The sequence below is a fragment of the Typopeltis vanoorti genome, chromosome 6 (assembly GCF_054136105.1).
Source record: "Typopeltis vanoorti isolate ZY-2024b chromosome 6, IOZ_Tvanoo_1.0, whole genome shotgun sequence".
Taxonomy (NCBI): domain Eukaryota; kingdom Metazoa; phylum Arthropoda; class Arachnida; order Uropygi; family Thelyphonidae; genus Typopeltis; species Typopeltis vanoorti.
The window spans coordinates 15,871,203-15,891,982 of NC_143554.1; the positions used below are offsets into that span (position 1 = coordinate 15,871,203).

Genomic DNA, 20,780 nt, shown 5'->3' on the forward strand with positions numbered 1-20,780 from the left:
TTTGTAGTCAATAAAACATAAGTAGACTTCTTTCTGCTTCTCCAGATATCTTTCTATGATAGTCCTGATGTTGAAGAGTCCTCTAGTTTCCTTTATTTTCCTGGAAACCAGATTGTGTTTCATTAATTTCCATTTTGATTTTATGTTTGTTTCTGTCTAGGATGATATATAACATAACTTTTGCTATCTGACTGATCAGACTGATTGTTCTGTATTTTTCACATTTGATTGTCTTCGATTTTTTAGGTATTGGTAGGAACGTTGAATGCTTAAAATCTTTTGGCAGGTGTCCAGTTTCGTATATTTTGTTACATATGTCAGTCAGTGATCTTATAGCCTTATCATCTAAAGCCTTTAGATATTCTGTCATAATTCCATCCATTCCTGGAGCTTTTCCTCGTTTCAGTTTCCTGATGGCATTTGTTTCTTCCCAGGTAAGAATAGTAGGCCCTCCAAATCTTCTTGCATTGGCTTATCTATTCTGTCATGATTATAGAGTTCCTTTGAATACTCTACCCATCTATCCCTTATTTCATCTTTCTCCATTAGGATGTTTCCACTAGTATCTTCAATGTAATGAGAGCCTACCCTTTTGCACGATTTGTTAGTTAGCTCCCTAACTTTTTCATGAAGTTCTCTGGTTTTGTGCTTTTTGTCCAGAAGTTCAATTTCCTTGCATTTGTTGTTGAGCCATAGTTCTTTTGTAATCCTACATTCTTTCCTGATCTCCTTGTTTAAGTGCTTAAGTTCTTGTATTCAGGACAATTTTTGTGTTTCTTTCTTTCCTCCATCATTTTCAGTATCCTGTCATTCATCCAAGGTTTACTCCTATTCTTCTGAAATTTGGGAATTGTTTGTTTTACTGCCTTTTTTATGCCCTCTTTAAATTTCTGCCATTTATCCTCAATCTCATCTTTAGGGTAAGCATACTTAGTGGGATCATGAACATTAACAGCAGTGGATTGTGCCAGTTCCTGATCCCACTAAGTATGCTTACCCTAAAGATGAGATTGAGGATAAATGGCAGAAATTTAAAGAGGGCATAAAAAAGGCAGTAAAACAAACAATTTAAGTGCTTAAGTTCTTATATTCAGGACAATTTTTGTGTTTCTTTCTTTCCTCCATCATTTTCAGTATCCTGTCATTCATCCAAGGTTTACTCCTATTCTTCTGAAATTTGGGAATTGTTTGTTTTACTGCCTTTTTTATGCCCTCTTTAAATTTCTGCCATCTATCCTCAATCTCATCTTTAGGGTAAGCATACTTGGTGGGATCAGGAACATTAACAGCAGTGGATTGTGCCAGTTCCTTTAAAAATTTATCTTGTATTTCTTGATTTTTAAGGGAGCCAAGATCATATTTTTTCTATGTTTAGAGGTTTCATTGTTTTCTTTAATTTTATTGCTGCTTTAATGACCACAGAGTTGTGGTCTGATCCAATATCAGCCTCTGGGTATGTTTTGCTTGTAAGATGTTATTCCAGAATCTTTTTTTAATCAATATATAGTCAGTCTGGTTCCTGCAGCTGTCTCCAGGACTTTTCCATGTGTAAAGTCTTTTAGGAGGGTGGCTAAATAAAGTATTTGCTATTACCAGATTGTTTTCTTCACAGAACTGTATTAATCTTTCTCCTCTTGGATTTCTATGTCCCAGGCCCTGGTTTCCCATGCAGGAAGAGATCTTTTCTGAGCCTACTTTAGCATTTAGATCTCCCATAACTATAATTATGTCATCTGATTTAGCATTGTTTAGTGCATTTTGAATGTCTTCATAGAAACATTCTACATCTTCATCTGGGTAATCAGAAGTAGGTGCATATATTTGGACAAAAAAAAATTAAAAGGTTGAGCTGCAATTTTTAATGCAATTATCCTGTCACTTATAGGCCAAAATCCAAGTAAGGATTGCACAATCTTATTTTATAGTACAAATGCTACTCCATTCCTATGACTGTCTCCACATGAGTATATAATTGAATGACTCTTTCTGTTTATTTTTCCACTATTAGTCCATTTGACTTCAATGATACCGGAGGAGATACCCTCCCTGGAGAGTTTTAAGTATCTTCATCATATGCTGTTTTCATAGTATCCTTCTTATGTTCTCGAGTTTCTTTCTCTTCTTCCCTGTAATGTTTCCAAGAGACAAAAGTTTCAGAGGGTCTAACCTTGTCTCTATTACTTAAATCCAACATGGTTCTCTGTTTCATCATTTACTATGGAAGGTTACATGGTGAGGTTCCTGTCTCTTCCACCGTGACTTGCCACATCTCTATTTTGTCTCAGAGTGTGTCCGGACTATATCACATAGTTTGCTGTCATGCCTTCATTACCATTGTCAAATTAAATTTTAGTCATCTGCTAACTCAGCCATTCCAGTCTTCAAATGCAACAAGGAGGAGACACTCTCCTTCACTACAGCATAAAATGCTGATACCCTCACTTAGTTTTGCATACCAGTCGAGGCACGGTCCCAGGGTGTGGCTGCTGGTGCACTCTACCAGCTACTTGGAGACATAAGTGAGAGTTGTATAAGCAGTAGGGGCCAATTCCACCCAGCCACCAAATATTTTGATGCGACTGCTGAGCAGGCAGAGGTGCTACCCATACCTTACACCCCAGAGTAGGATTAGCATTTGCTATTTATGTTGTTTGTACTATATATGGAGGGAATGTAGGTGTTGAATGCTGGTGATTTGTCATGTGTACATACATGTTAATGCTATATTAATTGTGTTGGTTTAGTTTCCAGAGTTAATTTTTTAATGTTCTGTAGTTGTCTATGTGTTTTAAATTTCTTCGTAGTTTGTTGAGTAGCATAGGTATCAGATGCAATCTCACAAAAGAACCATATGAGTTGTTGAAGGGTCTAGGGATGTAAAGAGTTGTTGTGGATCATGTTATATGATATGTGTCTCTGTTGTTACGATAGGTGATGTTAAAGTAATTTCTTAGTAATATTATGTAGTGTTTCCGATTTTTAATGCTCAGGATTCTGTGTGTCGCCATAAGCGTTTTGGATATTGGCTGTTGAGTATAAGGTCTCGAAATCACTGTTGACATGATCTTCCTGTGTAATATTTCTAATTTTGTTAGGTGGCTGTTTGATGTGTTTGCATAGACCGTTATACTGTACCTGAGTAGAAATTCACAGATATCATGGTATAGGAGTTTTTTTATGTTATATGGAATCATCTTTTACTTGGAAGAGTTTTGCTGCAATGATGCGGAGTTTAGTGTGTAGGTAATCTATATGTTTTGTCCATTTAAGGTGGCAATCTATGTAAAGGCCAAGGTATTTTGCATGTGTTACAGGTTTGATTTCAGGACATTGGCAGGTATTTTTGTTGTTAATGCAGTGGTATGTGTGACAGCGTAGTGATAGTGTGCAGGGTGTGAGCTTCTCGGATTATGCATTATTAACATCTGTGTCTTGGTGCTGTTGATTACAACTGAGTGTTCCTCTTATCCCGATTGAGTATCGTTAAGTCATTAGTATGTCATGTTCAAGTGTATCAAAAGTTTTGGTTAAGTCAAGCAGTATAAGGACAGCATACTTGTTTTTATCAAGGACTTTGTTTATGGCATCGGCAATGTCTTCTAATAAAGTGATGGTGCTTTATGTATTTTGAAAGTGGCTTTGGTTTTGTGAGATGATGTTGTACCTCTGTAAATAGTTCTGTAGTCTTAATGTGTTATTTTTTTCTAGAATTTTTGAAATGACAGGTAGGTTAGCTGTTGGTCTGTAGTTCTGTGTATCATTTCTTTTACCATGTTTGTCAACTGGTGTAATTATCGCAGTTTTTAGTTGTGGAATAATGCCGTGTCAAATATTATGTTCACGAGTCTCAAAAGTATTGGATTTATTTGTTCAAAGTGTGATAAAAGGTCTATGAGTCTTATTTTGTCTATTCCTGGAGTCGACTTTGGTTTTAGTTGCAAGAGTGCTTCCTTCAGTTCATGTTTTGTTACAGGTGGAAAATACATAGTTTGCTGTTCACTTTGTGTTGGTAATTTTTTGTTTATTGATGGTGTATTATCTTTTTTTGAGTTGTGTGATATTGTTTGTGAATGCATTGTTGAATGTGTCTGCTAGTTCCTCTTGGTTTATATCCTGACTGAAGCTTTTTGCAATAAAATCTTGTGCTGAAGTTTACTATTTTCAAGTCAGTAATTCATTCAGTATAGCCCATGTTTGCTTCATGTTGTGATTATATTCTGTAAATTTTTGGAAGTAGTAGTGTCTTTTTGCCCCTATGAATTTTTGTTGTTGATTGATTTCTTGTGTTTTATATTATCTTTGTAGTTGAGTGTTACTAGGTGACTTTTTTAGTCTTTTCCATAGATTTTCCTTAGAATATCACCATTTATCCATGGATTATTGTCTGTTTGTTACCTTGTTTGTGTAGGTTTTGTTGCTTTTTTGTATATTTCTGTAAACATTAGTTGTAAGTTCTCATATAAAGTTACTTTATTTTAATTTATAATAATTTATTTTAAGTAGGCAATTCCAGTTTGTATTTTTTACAAGGTTGTCGATAATGCTCTTTAATATGATCAAGTTTTGCTGACTTTTGTGATGGTGGGAGAGGGGTGAGGGGGGGGGTAACATATTGAAACAAATTTGAGACAAAGTAATAATAATAATATACGCACGCATGCGTGCGTGTGTAGAAATGCATAGTTAGTAAGCATGTGAGGCCTAGATTTTTTGCTTGAAGTATGATGAATGAGTTGTCACAGGTGGTAGAATGCTTCATCAGTGAATGAGCTCAAGGAGAAGTATGATAATAATGGTTAGTACAGGCTTCCTACATTAAGTCTATGACTCCCTGGAGATGCCCAAGAAAAATTATAATTTTAAAACATATAATATAGGTTGTCTTCGCAAACTGGTATCCATTTCTAAGATGCCTTTCTATAAAGGCCTTAATAATAAAGACTGCTGATATGCTGAAATAAAAAGTGTGTATCTTATGTTCAGTATTTCATATCTGCAAATGATACTTGTTATATGCTTGCATGCTTATTTTATTTATTTTTTTTTTTTTCCCAGTTATGCATCAATTTCAGGGGCCTTGGTGTTTCATTTGTAAACAGCTGCAGTGAAGAACTAATATATATTATGTTAAGCAATATTACTGTCGAATATAATCGATTGTTGTCTGGTCAGTCTTTGGATGGAAGTATTAAAAACATACAAGTTGATAATCAATTACGAGATGCTGAAAAGCAAGTAGTCCTATTTTTGACTCCACCAGGAAAGAAAGATCAACAACGGCATCTTCCTGCAATTCATTTAACTGTTCATAAAGTCAATATGCCTGATATAAAAGCTGAAATATTTAAGGTAAAAAAAACTTTTTTTTTCTTTTGAATGTTTACTTCTGAATTTACTATTTTAAATAAGGAGAAATATTCTTTGTTAAATAGCTATCACATTTGTTTAGCGAAACCATAAAACATTCTGAATTCATATCTGTTCTTGTTGTGGGGTATATTATCCCAGAAAGTTAGATAATTGGGATGAATCTTTTTTTTCTTTCCCATTAATAAATAACCTACTTTTATATCTTCCTGTCCTAACACGGATTGCTTTACTGAAATGATTTGTACAGGCTTAAATACCTTCATTTCTAATCCAATTTCAAATCACTTTATTCACCCCTCAATCTTCCAAAAATTCAATGAAATTTGCACTAAAAATAAATCCCATATAACCGGCTCAAAACAAAAATTCCAGTTTTCTTCTCTTTCTCTTTGGAAACTTGTCACAGTTTCAAGAATCTCATTAATGAAACCAGGTTCAGTTTCAAAATTGTGAAAAATAAAGACATTACTCAAACCCTGTGATATATTTGAGTGACTTCAGATTCTTACAAATAAAATATATTGATACAAATTATTTGTAAGGATCGTCTGTATTTCAACAGTTCATTTTTTATTTTATATTGCTGTAAAAATCCATCTGACTTTTTTAGTTGAGAAAGTAGGGACAATAGAAAAATGAATTTTATTCTTATCAGCAGCATGAATGTTGCCATTGCAGCAGTCTGACTCACCAATTCTGCAGGTACATGCGTGTGCACATACACAGATATGCACACTGAAGATAGTAAGTTGCAATGTGTGAAATAGTAGGAGACATCTTCAATTTTTCAATTTTGTTTTTTGTTCATTCTATGAATGAACAAAAATGAAAATTGAAATTAGTGTGGAGCCCACTGCATTGTCTTATTAAATTCTTATGTTCATTAAGTTTTGTCCTTCACCCTGCATTAGTGTCTGTGAGTTGGGGTTGTGATATTCACTATGAATACTTCCAAAATTAGATCACCTATTTTTATTTTAATGTTATGCTTTGCTGAATATTCCAACTATTGGATACATTGAGAAGGACTCATTCTATGGGTTACACAATAGTTGATAATACCAGCACAGTAGTGTAGGTTGGGCAAGCAGTGTCCTTACACCAGGTGCTGCATTTGGAATCATGAAGCAAATTTATTGTTTTTTTTTTATTAGGGGCACCATTTGTTATCTCTGCCCCAGTTGACAATTTACCACACTATAGCACTTTATAACACACCTTAAAGTCACATCTGCATACTCACTGTTCTCTCAGGCAATGCATTCCATGCAACCACCACTCTTCTTGCTAAAAGTCTATTTCTCATTCTGTTACACTCTACTTCCTTGCACAGTTTCCAGGAAATCTCTTTCTTGTCATTTCCTCTTCCTACTGTTCTCCCTTTGGAAAAGTTCCCCAAGGTCTATTCAGTAAACACACCTCAACACATTGTCTCAATCATGTCATATCTCTTCTCCTCCTCCTACACATTCTAGATTATATGTGACTCCCAACTACAGAACCTGTCATGCATTTATATCATGGGTGGGCTAAGTATCTTTTCTATTTTTACTATTTTGTATTTTTATTTATTTTTTACATAGTCCTGAGACTCTGCTCTAAAGGCTAACCATGAAAGGTTTCAAGTCAATTCAGGCCTCCAAAAATATTGGGATGGTGATATTACACCAGACAATGAAATTAAGCTCCCATCTAAAGACAATCAAAACCTCCATGTCAGGATTTAAACTCTGAGCCAATTTGGAGAGCAGATACAATAATCACTCAGCCAACTAGGCCTGCAGTCTTCTTAGCTTCTGTCTATCTTCATAACTGACTTTGCAATCATCATATTATCTTTATTGTCTTTTTTTGTATCATTTATACAGTTTCTTTGTCCACTTGACATCCAGGTGATCAGATCTCTTTGTAGTACACTAATTGGTACACTTTGTAGTACACTAAAGCTCTCCTATGCACAATGCTGTGTTCATTGCTTTATAAAATGGAACATTCACATCCTTTTCTCTGCTGGCATGTTGTTCTCACCATTGTAGCAAACTGCTAGTTGGTCTGAGCTATCTCTTTCCTCCTCCAGTATAATCATTTGGATACCCAGCATATGGAGGCAAATGAAAGTAATACCTATCCTGAAACCAGGTAAACCACTGAGGATCCAAAGAGCTACAGGCCTATAGCTCTCCTATGCACAATGCTGAAGCTGTATGAGTGGTTAATCTTGAACAGACTAGGCCCAGAAATAGAGAAAGTGCTGATAAAAGAACAGGCAGGATTTAGACCAGAAAGATCATGCACTGGACAAGTATTAAACTTGACACAGTTTATTGAGGATGGCTTTGAAAGGAGATTAGCAACAGGATATGACATTAGCATATGACACACTAAATCTTAGAAAGCTTATAGTCAAAATTTACAACATGACAAACAGCTTTCTGTTAGTGGAGGTATTCAGATAGCTGCTATTCAGCAGGAGATTCTTTGTTGTTTTTCAAGTTAAAAAGAGCAGATGGTATATCCAGAAAAATGGTCTACCTCAGGGAAGTGTGCTCTCTCCCCCTCCTCTTCAATATATATATATACTAACGACCAACTTATAAACCCACACTCGAGAACCTTCTTATATGCAGATGACCGGGTAATAGCCTATCAAGCAAAATCCTTTGATAACATTGAGAAGCAGCTCACACAAGAACTAGAAACCCTTACAGTTTACTATGAGGAAAACCAACTGAAACCAAATCCCAGTAAAACTTAAATGTCTTTTCCATCTCAATAATAGGGAGCCAAGAAGAGAGAATATAGTATGGAATGGCATGAAATTGATCAATTATCGAAATCCAACTTACCTTTTGTCACACTAAATAGGACCTTAAATTATAAGTGATACATAGAGAAGACAGTAGGCTAAAATTCAAACATGTAATAATATCCTGCGCCGATTAACATCATCTCGGTGGGTGCAAGTCCACAAGTACTACACACCTCTTAATTGGCACTTTGCTTTTCAACAGCCAAGTATGCTAGCTTGGGGAAAGATCGTCACATGTCAAAATTATTGACAAGGTTCTAAAATGAAATATGTTGGCACATTACTGGCTGCCTTAAGCCTACAAAAATTGACCATCTATGCTCACTATCTGGTATTGCACCTCCTCACATCAGAACAACAACACAGAGTAGATATGAGTGGAAACAACAACTAAATGATGAATAGTACCCTTTGTATGGACACGTTGCAGTAAATAGCAAGCTTAACTCAAGGAAAAGTTTTATTCACTCAATGGAACCATTGATTGATTCATTAAAAGCCACAAGGTCAACAATGTGGGTAGAACAATCTCCAGAGGCTCTGAACTTAAACGAATCTCTTCCTACAAGCTTACATCTTGACTGGCAAAGATGGAAGACATTGAATAGACTTCATTCTGGAATGGACAGATCAAAGCAGAATATGGCCAGATGGGGCTACACAGACAATGACAGTTGCTTATGTGGTGAAACACAAACCATGGATCATCTCCTGCAATGTTGCCTAATAGATATTAATATTATATGTACCTGAGAAGATTTAATGCAGTGTAATGAAACAGCTTTAAAGTATATTAATCACTGGATGAGTGAAATTTGACATTTTATGTTTTTGTGTAATATTTTATGCAATTGGCATTTTTGTTTCTTAATGTATGCTTTTAATTTGTTTCTTTTAATGTCTATTTCTTTAAATGTATGCTTTTAATCATTTATATGTATGATCTTACATTTTCTGTAGTTCACACACGAAATAAATAAATAAATTTGGAATATACAACTATTTACCTTAGAATGCCAAAGTTTATGGCCTTCTGCATTGCTAAGTTAAACTATAATTTCCACTCATTTGCCTATCTTTCCAGCCTATTCAAATCTACCTCAAGGACTACTACATGCCAGTTTTGCATCATATGAAAATAGCTGCATATTCTCTATGAAATGCTTTGCAATTCATTTTGAGTATCATATAATATTAACAGAAGGATTCAGCAGTAATAATACCTATACTAAGTCTTGGGGAACTCAATTGTTAACTTCCTCTTCCTTGATTTTGCTCTCTGATGCACTCTTGGATGAGTTCTTCATCCCAGTAAGGGATGAAGAGATTACAAGAAATTATGACTTCACCTCAAGCCATGACTTTACACTTTGCTGCATTAAACTGGCAGCCATTTACCTTGCCCATACTACCAGTCTATTTAAGTTATCCTGCAGAATCTCTATATCATCTTCATTGACTATTACTGTTTCTATCTTTGCATCATCAGCAAACTACTGAAAGACTGAATTATAGGCTGTGTGTGTGTGTGTGTGTGTGTGTGTGTGTGTGTGTGTGTGTGTGTGTGTGTGTGTGTGTGTGTGTGTGTGTGTGTGTGTGTGTGTGTGTGTGTGTGTGGAGTTAAAATTTTAGGTTAGTTAGGACCAAGATTCATATTGAGTGGCCAACAACAGCATTCTCTTTGATAGATAGCATGAGCCTTCAAAAGAAATATCATATTTTAGCAGTCTACTTATTATTGCAAGGTGACAAATGCATTAGATAAAATATGTATATATAAACTTAAAAAAATACATATACGGTGATATATTTAGATTTTGCAAAGCCTACCTTTTAACTCTCCTACTATGGCCAAACAGGCAGGACAGCTGAAGTTATATATCTGAACACAAGGGCTACATCTGGTACCATTAATGCAGCCACTCAGGACTTGCTGACCATGCTTTGTTCACTCACCACAGTATACACTGGAAGAAGGCTACTCTATTACAAAGCAGCAGATACAAGTATGAAAGACTATTCTTCGAATCATCTTCAGCTCTGAAAAACTTTCCAAACCTCAACAAATTTGGGTGCACGAGACTGCCCCAAATTTGGGAAGCATACATTCTAAGATCATCAACCAAACGGCCAAGACAACCCAATTTAGCCCACTAGGGGGCATCATTTAGGACTCAAGGCCTGAAATCTGTTGCCAAAAACAATGTTATGTGCATGCACATATTATTATTTTTGTGATCCCTGATGATGGCAATGTAACATTGCCAAAATATAGGAAGATATTGATTAAAGTTTTTTATAATTAATATTCTAGTATATGTTGTCATTTCCTGAAAATTTAAAAGCTATGTGTAACCAATGTATCAGCTTATCTATAAGAAATAGATTTTGCAAAAGCCTTAGATAGATTGCCAAATGACAAGCAGATAATTAAATTGAAACTGGTGGGGTTGGAATTGACGTAAATAATGCCACGGGCATCAGTGACATTGTTTGATTCCAATTGGCAAAATTATAGGCATTAATGCAACTTAATTGAGGATATACAGGGTGTTCGGGATAAATTTGAGATATTTATAATTAATTATATTTTTCCGTAAGTTACATGTATTAACACACACTTCTCTTCATTTAAAAGTTTGGACCCTTCTTCATTCATATACAAGATGTCAGAAAGGATGGATAGCTGGAACCCACCTGAATCATGGAAGAGAATAACTTGTATCATGATGATTCGTGCCCGCCATCAAAATAAGGATATTACGACTGCTGCCCAATGCTCCCTGAATACAGTAAAAACAATCAGGCATGGACTAGAGACTTGCAATGGTGACTACGAGGATGTAGCAAGAAGAAAGATCCCTAGCAGACGATCTGATTGCGTTCGTACAGCAGAATTCCTCGCAAATCTGCAGGAACAGGTGTTGAAGAACCCTGGCATTGGAATTCGGGCTTTGTTCGTGGAGTTGCTAACTGTAGTCAAGCCCTGGATAACAAGGGTAGCCAATGGTAGGCCGTATGTATGGCAGCAGGATTCGGCCCCTTGCCACACCTCTGGGAAAAGTCAAAAATGGTTGTCTGAAAATTTCTGCGACTTCACCAGTCCAAATGTTTGGCCTCCAAACTCCCCAGACCTTAACCCCATGGATTATTTTGTATGGGGCGCAGTTGAAAAAGACACCAATCGCACTTCCAGTAATACAAAAGCCCAGTTAATGGATAAAATTAAAACAGTTTTTGCGGCCCTTCCCAGGGAGACTGTAGCATCAGCTTGTTCGAGGTTCCGAAGCAGAATTGAAGCTGTGATCGATGCTAATGGTGGTTATTTTGAGTAAATCTTGTTGATAGTATTGTAATTAACTCTGCCTGTAATGTTTTTTTGTCAATTCATTAAATTTAATAGATACAAAGAAGATTTTCTTTTTCCTTACGAAACTGTCAAATTTATCCCGAACACCCTGTAATTTGCTAATGATAGCAAAAGAATTACAACAAACAAGATCAGAAGTCATGTCTTCCTGATGAAAACATAAGCAGAGCCATGGGAAGGAGTGTATTTGAATCTGGTGTTGACCATAGAAGTAGCAGGACAAAATATTATATGTAGTTAGTCACTCCTGTAGGCAAGAGGTGCAAAAGTTGATGGTATGCATTGGCACTCAGTGAGCATAAGGTGAGTAATTATTATGAGAGACTTCATCTATGGGGACACAGATTAGAAGGTGGAAAGATGTGTGACAAGAAGGAAATGGAATTTATTCATCTAGAGAGAGAGAGAAATAATACCTAACGGACAATGAATTGGAACAGATCAAAAAACTGGGAGATCAGGAGATGGCATAAGAGGACTTAGCCACAACTAAGATAACCCTCTCTGACCACAAAGACTGATCTTGCAGTCTTGACTCTAGAGATAGTCATGGAATTTTCAATTAAATAAGGGATGAATGTATAACTATAAAATAGGTGATTATGACAGAATAAGACAGTAGCTTGGAGCAGTACTAAGGAAGGTGTTTTAGAATTGCATGGGAATTCAAAGGGTACTTGAAGGAAATGGTATTAAACTGTATCTCCAGAATATTGAAGGAAAATCAGGTTGGAACTAAATGGATGAATAACATTGTAGGCAGTTCCAGAAAAGTAGAAGGGGATAATATAGTATGGAGTTGGGAATATAAGGCAAGATGAGAAGTGAATGGTAAGAAAAGCAAGATTATAAAAAGAAAAATAACTGAGAAAGCTAAAGGAAATGCCAAAGTATTTTTTTGGTTGTGGTAAGTCATAGCAAAAATAATCATTGAAAAAGAATAAATGAAGATGGCATGATGACAGATGCAGAAGACATAGAATCACTCTTTAATCACTTAATGATGATGTATCTTCTAGGAGGAGGCAATGCATTGATAGATGTGACAAAGGTAACAAATGTTTGTGATAGAAAGTCAGCACTCACAAAGGATGAGAAAATGATGAGCAGGATAGTTATTTGCATAAAACAGGCTTCAAAACAGATAGCAATATACTACTTTGTTTTGAAGCCTTAATTACAGAACTGACTTTTTACTTGGAAAGTGTTAAACAAGCAGTGCAAATTACCAGAAATATCTGTAAATGCTACCTAAACGGCTCGACTTAAATAAGAAATTTATTCATAGGAATGTATGCACCTGAAGAAGGTTAAAAAAAAAAAAAACTGAAACAGAAGAATTCTATAAAAACCTCCAAAATGTAATTCAGAACACAAATAAACTCTGAAAATAAACACAAATATTGACTCTGACCAGTATTTATTAATCAGTAAAGGATTAATAAGATCCCGAACCAGAGAACCCTTGATCATTGCAGATGATTTCAATGCTAGAATTGGATCAAATACATTTGAAGATAATAGATAATCAAGGAGAAAACACCATAAATAATAATGGAAGAGAACTCAGAACTCAGGGAATTTGTGGCCTAGAATAGTTTGAAAATCACAAATAGCTTCTTTAAACATAAATATACATGGGAAGCCAGAGGATATAAAGGCATCACTGACTATATAATAATGGGTGAAAAACTAAAGAAGGTGGTAAGAAATTGCAAGACTATACAGAGGATGCAATATTGACTCTGACCAGTATTTATTAATCAGTAAAGGATTAATAAGATCCCGAACCAGAGAAATAGAAACAATAGAAAAACACAAAAACAAAAGCAGGAGCAATTTAAGATAGAACAGTTACAGCAAGATAGTATCAGAGATCTATATCAAAGAAGACTTACAAATCATACAAAGAAAATAAATGAACATGCAGATATAAAAAAATGAATGGAAAAACATTAAACAAATAGTAAAACAAGCAGCATATGAAGCCTTAGGAACAAAGAAAAAAGAAAGGAACAAACTGCAAAGAAAAAAGAAAGGACTCAGAACCTGGAACCCAGAAGTAGAATCTTTTATAAGAAAGAAAAAAGAAATGTACCTTAAATGGTTAAACAACAGAACCATAGGAAATGAAATAGAATATAAAAGAATCAGAGCAATAACAAGAAGAGAAACCAGGAAAATCAGAAGACAAGACTGGGAAAAATTTATATTAAGATACAAATTAAGCATGACACAAATGGACTTCAACTAAAGAGCTATAAAATCATAAAAAAATAACTCAAGAAACAAAAGATAATCTACAATTAGAAGGCCCCCTTCCCAAAAGAATGGACCAATCACTACACCCAGCTTCTATACATTAATAATCAAATTGAAATAAAACAAGTAATAAGTCAAGGAACAAATGAAGAACAAATACAGTTTAATGAGCTAAAGATAATATTGGAAAAACTAAAAAATAGAAAAGCTGCAGGAGAAGATGTAATAAATTTAGAACCATACAAATACAGCTCTAAAGCATTTCAGTTACGATTAATTAAATTCCTAAACAGAATATGGAAAGAAGGAAACATCCCACAAGAATGGAAGACGGCAATAGTCATTAACATATTCAAAACAGGAAACAGAATGGATTGTGGAAACTACAGAGAAATATCCCTATTAATTATGTGCTATAAAATACATCTAGATATAATTAAAAGTAAATTTAACATCATCATCATCAAATTCCTGCCATGTACTCTGAAGGGGTGTACAGGATATGATAGTACTACATGAGAAAATTATATCATTACTAACTTCCTATCTACTCTATTTAACATCATGGACTGAGGAAATTATTGGAGGAGAACAATGCGGCTTTAGGAAAGGAAGATCCTGCACAGATCCCACATTCACACTCAAACAAATTATAGAAAAAAGAATATAATTTAACTTGCCAATGGCCTTCTTGTATAAGAGAAAGCATACAATCAGATTAACAGAACAAAATTAATTAATATACTCTTTGAATTGAAAACTCCACCTCAAACCACCAAAGGAATAGCAAATATAATGGAAGAAAGCTATATTATATTAAAGTAGAAATTAATAATGAAAGAACCAAGAAAATTAAAACCAATAGAGGTCTTATTCAATGAAGTGGATTATCACCAATACTCTTCAATATATATATATATATATATATATATATATATATATATATATGGAAAAATTTTCAAGAGAGTGTAGGAAAAACAGAATCATAGGCATTAAAATAGGAAAATAAAGAAGCATACAGCCTTTTGTATGCTGAAAATGAAGACCAATTACAGAAAAATCTACATGTATCGAACAAAACAATAGAACATGACATGGAAATCTCAATAAATAAAACAAAATCAATAGCATTTCAAGGTAAAGAAATTAAAAGATGCAAACTAGTCATCCAGACACAAATTAATAGAACAATCAAATAAATTTAAATATCTAGGAAATTACGTAAGCCCCAATGGAGAAATTGATATTGCATATAAAAAGCAAAAATTCCTAGCAGTCATTGGAACTTTGAACAGACACTTCAGTAAACAGATGTCTAGAACAACCCAAATAAAACTAATAATAAAACAAATACAACAACCAAAATATGACATGGGAATTTTCCCAGAAATAATACCAAATAAAACTATATAAAACAATAGCCAAACCAATTCTGAAATATGGCAGTGAAACATGGACTTGTGGAGAACGAGATAAAAGACAAGTGGAAGCTGCAGAAATGAAGTTCTTAAGACCGCTCACAGGCTATCAAAGAATAGACAAGATAAGAAATGAAGAAATAAGAAAAAAATTTTCCATAATTTGGACATGATGTTTAGGGCCTCCCTTGATGAGTCTAAGGACTCCTTGGAGTTGCCCGTGATGATAATAATAATAATAATAATAATTAACAGAAGACATCACAAATTATAGAAAGACCTGAAAAACCATGTAGAAAGAATGAATGAGGACAGATGGCCAAATATTGCCTGGAAATATAAACCAAAGGGACACCGATCATGAGGAAGACTCAGGAGGAGATGGACAGGAGACTTTTTAAACCCTTAAAAATGTTACATGCAAACATTTGCCTAATATGGGGAACCAAGAAGGAGATCTGTAAATTCTTTGTCAACAAATTAATTCAAAGAGAGAGATACATTGAGCATTGTGTAAATAATGGGCTCCCTGCAATTGGTCTTTGGACTTCATGGATGTGCTTGAATAATAATAGAAAATCTTTCTTTTTATAGATAAATTGTTAAAATTTTATGTGGAGTGTTGCATTTTTTTTATTTGCATATTCCTTATGTTAAACATACATGCATGTTATTATTCCAGCATTTAATTATTACTATGAGAAATCTCACTCTCCAGTTAGAAGAAAAACTGCTCCTCAAGATACTACACTTTGCTGGATATAATCAACCAGACTCTGAACTTGAAAAAGTGGATGAAAATGACAATCACTTACAAAGGTTTGTTATGTTGAATTTTAACATTGCAAATTGTTTATTCACGGTTCAAGTATATATTATAGACAAGTACATGATATTATTTGACTATAGTATAAATGTAATAAAACAATCACATCCTTGTATTCTTTAAATTACCTTTCAATTTTTACATATATTAATGAATTATATGCAATACAGTAATGTCTCACTTGGTGATGTTTCGCTTAGTGACAATCTGCTCATACAGTGGTTTTCACTTATGACCAGGGCCCATTTATACAATGCCATATTCACTTGCATGACAGTTTTAGTGACATGATATTGAGATGAATGAACTGATGCAGTGTTTCGGGAACTGCTGCTGATGTTATTGCTTACTACATCTTTCTATATTTCATATTTCGCTGTAAACTCAGCTCACTAGTGTATTATTCAATTCAATATACTGATTTAGTCACAAGATTGTCATGTGGCAATCTATCAAAGGTTTTCAAAAAAATCCAAATACTATTGTATATTCATTTCCTTTATGCATGTATTGGTCAAATACTTGTAGTCATCAAAAAAAAAAAAAAAAGTGTCATATACTCTCGATAAGAGAGATGAATGTATAGTGATATAGTTGAATTTCTTGAAGGCCTTGGATAGACTGCCAACCAACAAGCTAGCATCTAAATTGGTATAGATGAGATTAGATAACACACTACTCAATTGAATAGGTTTGATTGATATATGGTTCATTGGCACAAGAACAGCAAAGATCATACTGCAAACTCCGAGCCTTGATAAGACCTCACCTCGACTACTGTGCCCAGATTTGGTCACCTCGGTTCCTTCTTGATGGGGAGGAGGTGGAGAGGATCCAGAGGCGCGTGACTAAGATGATAGCAGGTCTATGGAATGAATCATATGAGAACAGGTTGAAGATTTGTGGGTTGCAGAAACTAGTTGATAGGCGGAAGAGGGGAGATATGATTGAGACATTCAAATTGCTAAAAGGATTCTATAGGATTAATTCAGATGATATTTTTGAGATCAGGACTGGTGGTGGGAGAACTAGGGGACACCCATGGAAGCTGGGCAAGAGCTTGGTTAGCAGGGGTGTTAGAGCTGGGTTCTTTGCTTTTAGAGTGGTAAATGAATGGAATAAGCTGCCAGAGTCTGTTGTGGGTGCTATGACAGTGAGCGAGTTCAAGGCAAGGTATGATAGATATTGTGAGAATGTTGAACAGTTGTGTGAACATGATGTTTAGGGCCTCCCTTGATGAGTCTAAGGACTCCTGGAGTAGCCCGTGGTAATAATAATAATAATAATAATAAATAAGTGATTAAATGCTGTCAAATAGGCAGCAGCTACCACTTAAAGGTGAATGCCCCCCCCCCCTTCCCCCCACACACACTTGTTAAAAAAATATTTCTCGAGAATTTAGACAGTAATGAAAGAGACATGTGATGTCAAGAATAAATATGTTTTCAAGTATATCTATTGATTCTTCAACAGGTACATTGGTAAATAATGAAACCACATCTAAACTAGCTAATATATCTGATGGGTAAATTTGAATGTTTGAAAGTTTATCTACAAATTGCATCAATTTTTTCAAGTAGAAGTTTGTATGTTTGACATCAGACTTGAGGAGGTTAAAATCTTTTCAACCTTTTCTATGTTCTTAAAAATAGTTTTCTTTGATTCTTGAAAATGCAGGGATTATGGCAATATCTCCGAAATTTGTCCAAAAATTAAGTCTTGGAAAGAGGTACTGTCTTACATTTAAGCTTTTCTAAGGAATGTACCTTTCTTTGTCTCAATGTCAAGATGATATATTTCTGTGCAATTCACTACGAGTTGATTTTCTTGAATACGAAATAACCAGGTTTTAACTTGTATACATTTTTATAATACTAGATACATTTCAGTGATTATACCACATTTTTTATTATTCAGTTATACAATATACTGAAATAATAGTTCCTGACAAGTTTCGTAAATCGTAGGATTTACATCTTCAGGGGTAAATAGTATAACTTAAAGTTTAAACAAGAGAAATTAATAAATACAAATCATAATCATCTGGCTATTCATAAACTCAAATAACAGAATGCAGATATAAAACGTCATTGATGTTGAACAATACTGGACAATGTCACATGTTCTTGTTCATACAGTCCGAGCTCAGATTGAGGTAGATTTTTTATTAGAGCTGACCACACTTGATGGAGAATTAAACCTTGATTTTCATGGGTTGGGTTTTTCAGCATATTAGCAGCTTCTTTAAATTGTCTTATGTCATCATCATCAAATTCCTGCCATGTACCCTCAAGGGGTGTACAGGATATGACAGTACTACATGAAAAAATTACATCATTACTAACTTCCTATCTACAATTTTCCTCCAAATCAGTCTGTTACTTGTCAAGACTCCAACATTATCAGATCTTATATTTCTATCATCTAAGGCACTTTGTACCGTATCAATCCACCTATATCTTGGTCTTCCTCTGGGTCGTTTTCCTGCCAACCTGGCAGAGAACACTTGTTTTGCTAATCTTTCCTCTCCCATTCTATTTAAGTGACCATACCATCTGAGATTAGCTCTGCTAACGCATTCCTGGATGCTTACAATGTCAAGTTCTTTCCTAATATCCTCATTTTTAATATGATATTGCCATTGATGCCATCTGTTCACGCCTCTAATCTTTCTCAGGACTCTCATATCTGCGGTCTCTAGTCTTTGGTCAAGTGTTTTACTTCTGATTGTCTTATGTAGCAGTTGTTATTTTCTATGTATGACATTGTCGTTTTTTGCCAGAGTACATCATGTCCAGTGGAAGTGGTATGGAAAGCAAGACCCATTTTTTGTTTGCTTTTTATTGTACGTCTTTTTGGTATTCAGCCATGCGTATTTCTCCAGATCTTCCTGTCTGTCCTACGTAGCAAATCCCGCAAGAGCAATGGATTTTTGTAGACTCCTGATTTTTTAAGAGGATGATGAGGTGATTTTGGTGGATGTAGGAATCTTGAGATTTTTTCCATAGGAAGGAAGGCTACTTTCACATTATGTTTGTTCATTAATTTGACTAGCTTATCTGTAACATTTTTGATATAAGGAAGCGAGATTGCGTTTTTGTAATCCTGTTTTATTGTGTTGTTAGTTGGAGGCATTTTAAGGATTCTCTTGATAGTTTTTATTTCATACCCATTCTGTTGGAGGATTTGTGTTAAGTATTTTAGTTCTTCATTACATCTTTCTTGTGTGCTGGAGATATTGTATGCTCTGTCTCGAAGAGTTTTAATTAAGCTTATTTTTTGTGAAATATGCTAATATGCTGAAAAATCCAACTCAATGCAATTAAAATCACGGTTTAATTCTCCATCAAGTGTGGTCAGTTCTAATAAAAAATCTACTGCAATCTGAGCTCGGACTGTATGAACGAGAACAAGAACACGTGACATCGGCCAGTATTGTTCAACGTCAATAACGTTTTATATCTGCATTCTGTTATTTGAGTTTATGAATAGCCAGACGATTATGATTTGTATTTATTAATTTCTCTTGTTTAAACTTTAAGTTATACTATTTACCCCTGAAGATGTAAATCCTATGATTTACGAAACTTGTCGGGAACTATTATTTCAGTATATTGTATAACTGAATAATAAAAAATGTGATGTAATCACTGAAATATGTCTTTTGAACCAGTTAGCCACAGAAGTCTATGCCTGCAAATACTAGATATATTTCCTCAACATGTTTTGCTGTCTATATGGCTAACAGCATCTTCAAGAGTCACTTAACATAAGTGAAAAACTGACAAAAATAAAAATTTTCCAACAACCATTAATATCTATAAATTGAAAAGACTGGAATCATAGTTTAATCACAAGTATCATTGGGCATATTATGTGCATTTATGTGATTATTTATTATTCAAGCAAATTTACTTGTAGCAAATTGTATATAAATGTATCATCTTGACAGGGAGACAAAGAAACAGGTATGTTTCTTAGAAAAGCTTAAATACGAGGAAGTATTGATTTTTTGAAAAATTGAAGAGATAACTCTATAATCCCTGCATTTTTAAGAAACAAAGAAAATACACATCTGCAAAAGTGCGGAGGATATATAGAAGTGAAAATTTTGCAAGCCAAAATACAAAAAAAAAAAAAAAAAATCCAGATCAGACTTTTTCTCAACAAAACAAAAAGCATATCATGTATGCAGGGTGGCCATAAAATAACTTTCCCTCTTTGGAGGCATCTGTAGCTAAAACCAATAAATGGAATGAGACCAAATTTTATATTGAGACTGTTGAAGACATGGGGAGATGATTTCCGCGAAAAAAAGATTTAGTACCAAAAATTGCCAATATGGGAAATTTTGGTGCTGCTTGAGCCAAAAACAAGCGGATAATCACATTAAAGGCAGATAAAATGGAATGATCACTTACACCATCGAAATGGAATTTCGGTGTAAGTGACAGCCGTGTCACTCATTCCAGCTGGATATCTGATGCGTTACAATGATAATAAGAATAATAATAATTAAACTAAAACAACTTGCGAAAGACACATAAATTAATGTAGTGATTGAACTCACAGGAAATAATGTTTTATTCATCAGAATCAGGGTCCCCTGGACCACATACACGATTTTCAATGTGCCGACCTTTCTTGTGTACAACAAATTGCATCTGGTATGCAATATGCTCTACCTCTGAGTGTAAGGAGTCAGATTGGATGTTCATAGCAGCC

General features: G+C 34.6%; 1 protein-coding gene across 1 annotated transcript in view; it reads left to right on the plus strand.

Annotated features, from left to right (window-relative positions):
- The window catches only part of Vps13D (vacuolar protein sorting 13D), a 1,260,195-nt gene that overhangs the window by 1,100,066 nt on the left and 139,349 nt on the right, over positions 1-20,780 (plus strand). Inside the window, exons 69-70 of the mRNA XM_090393926.1 lie at positions 5,056-5,349; positions 15,912-16,048. Of these exons, the coding sequence (XP_090250052.1) occupies positions 5,056-5,349; positions 15,912-16,048 (431 nt within the window). The remainder of the gene's footprint in view (positions 1-5,055; positions 5,350-15,911; positions 16,049-20,780) is intronic.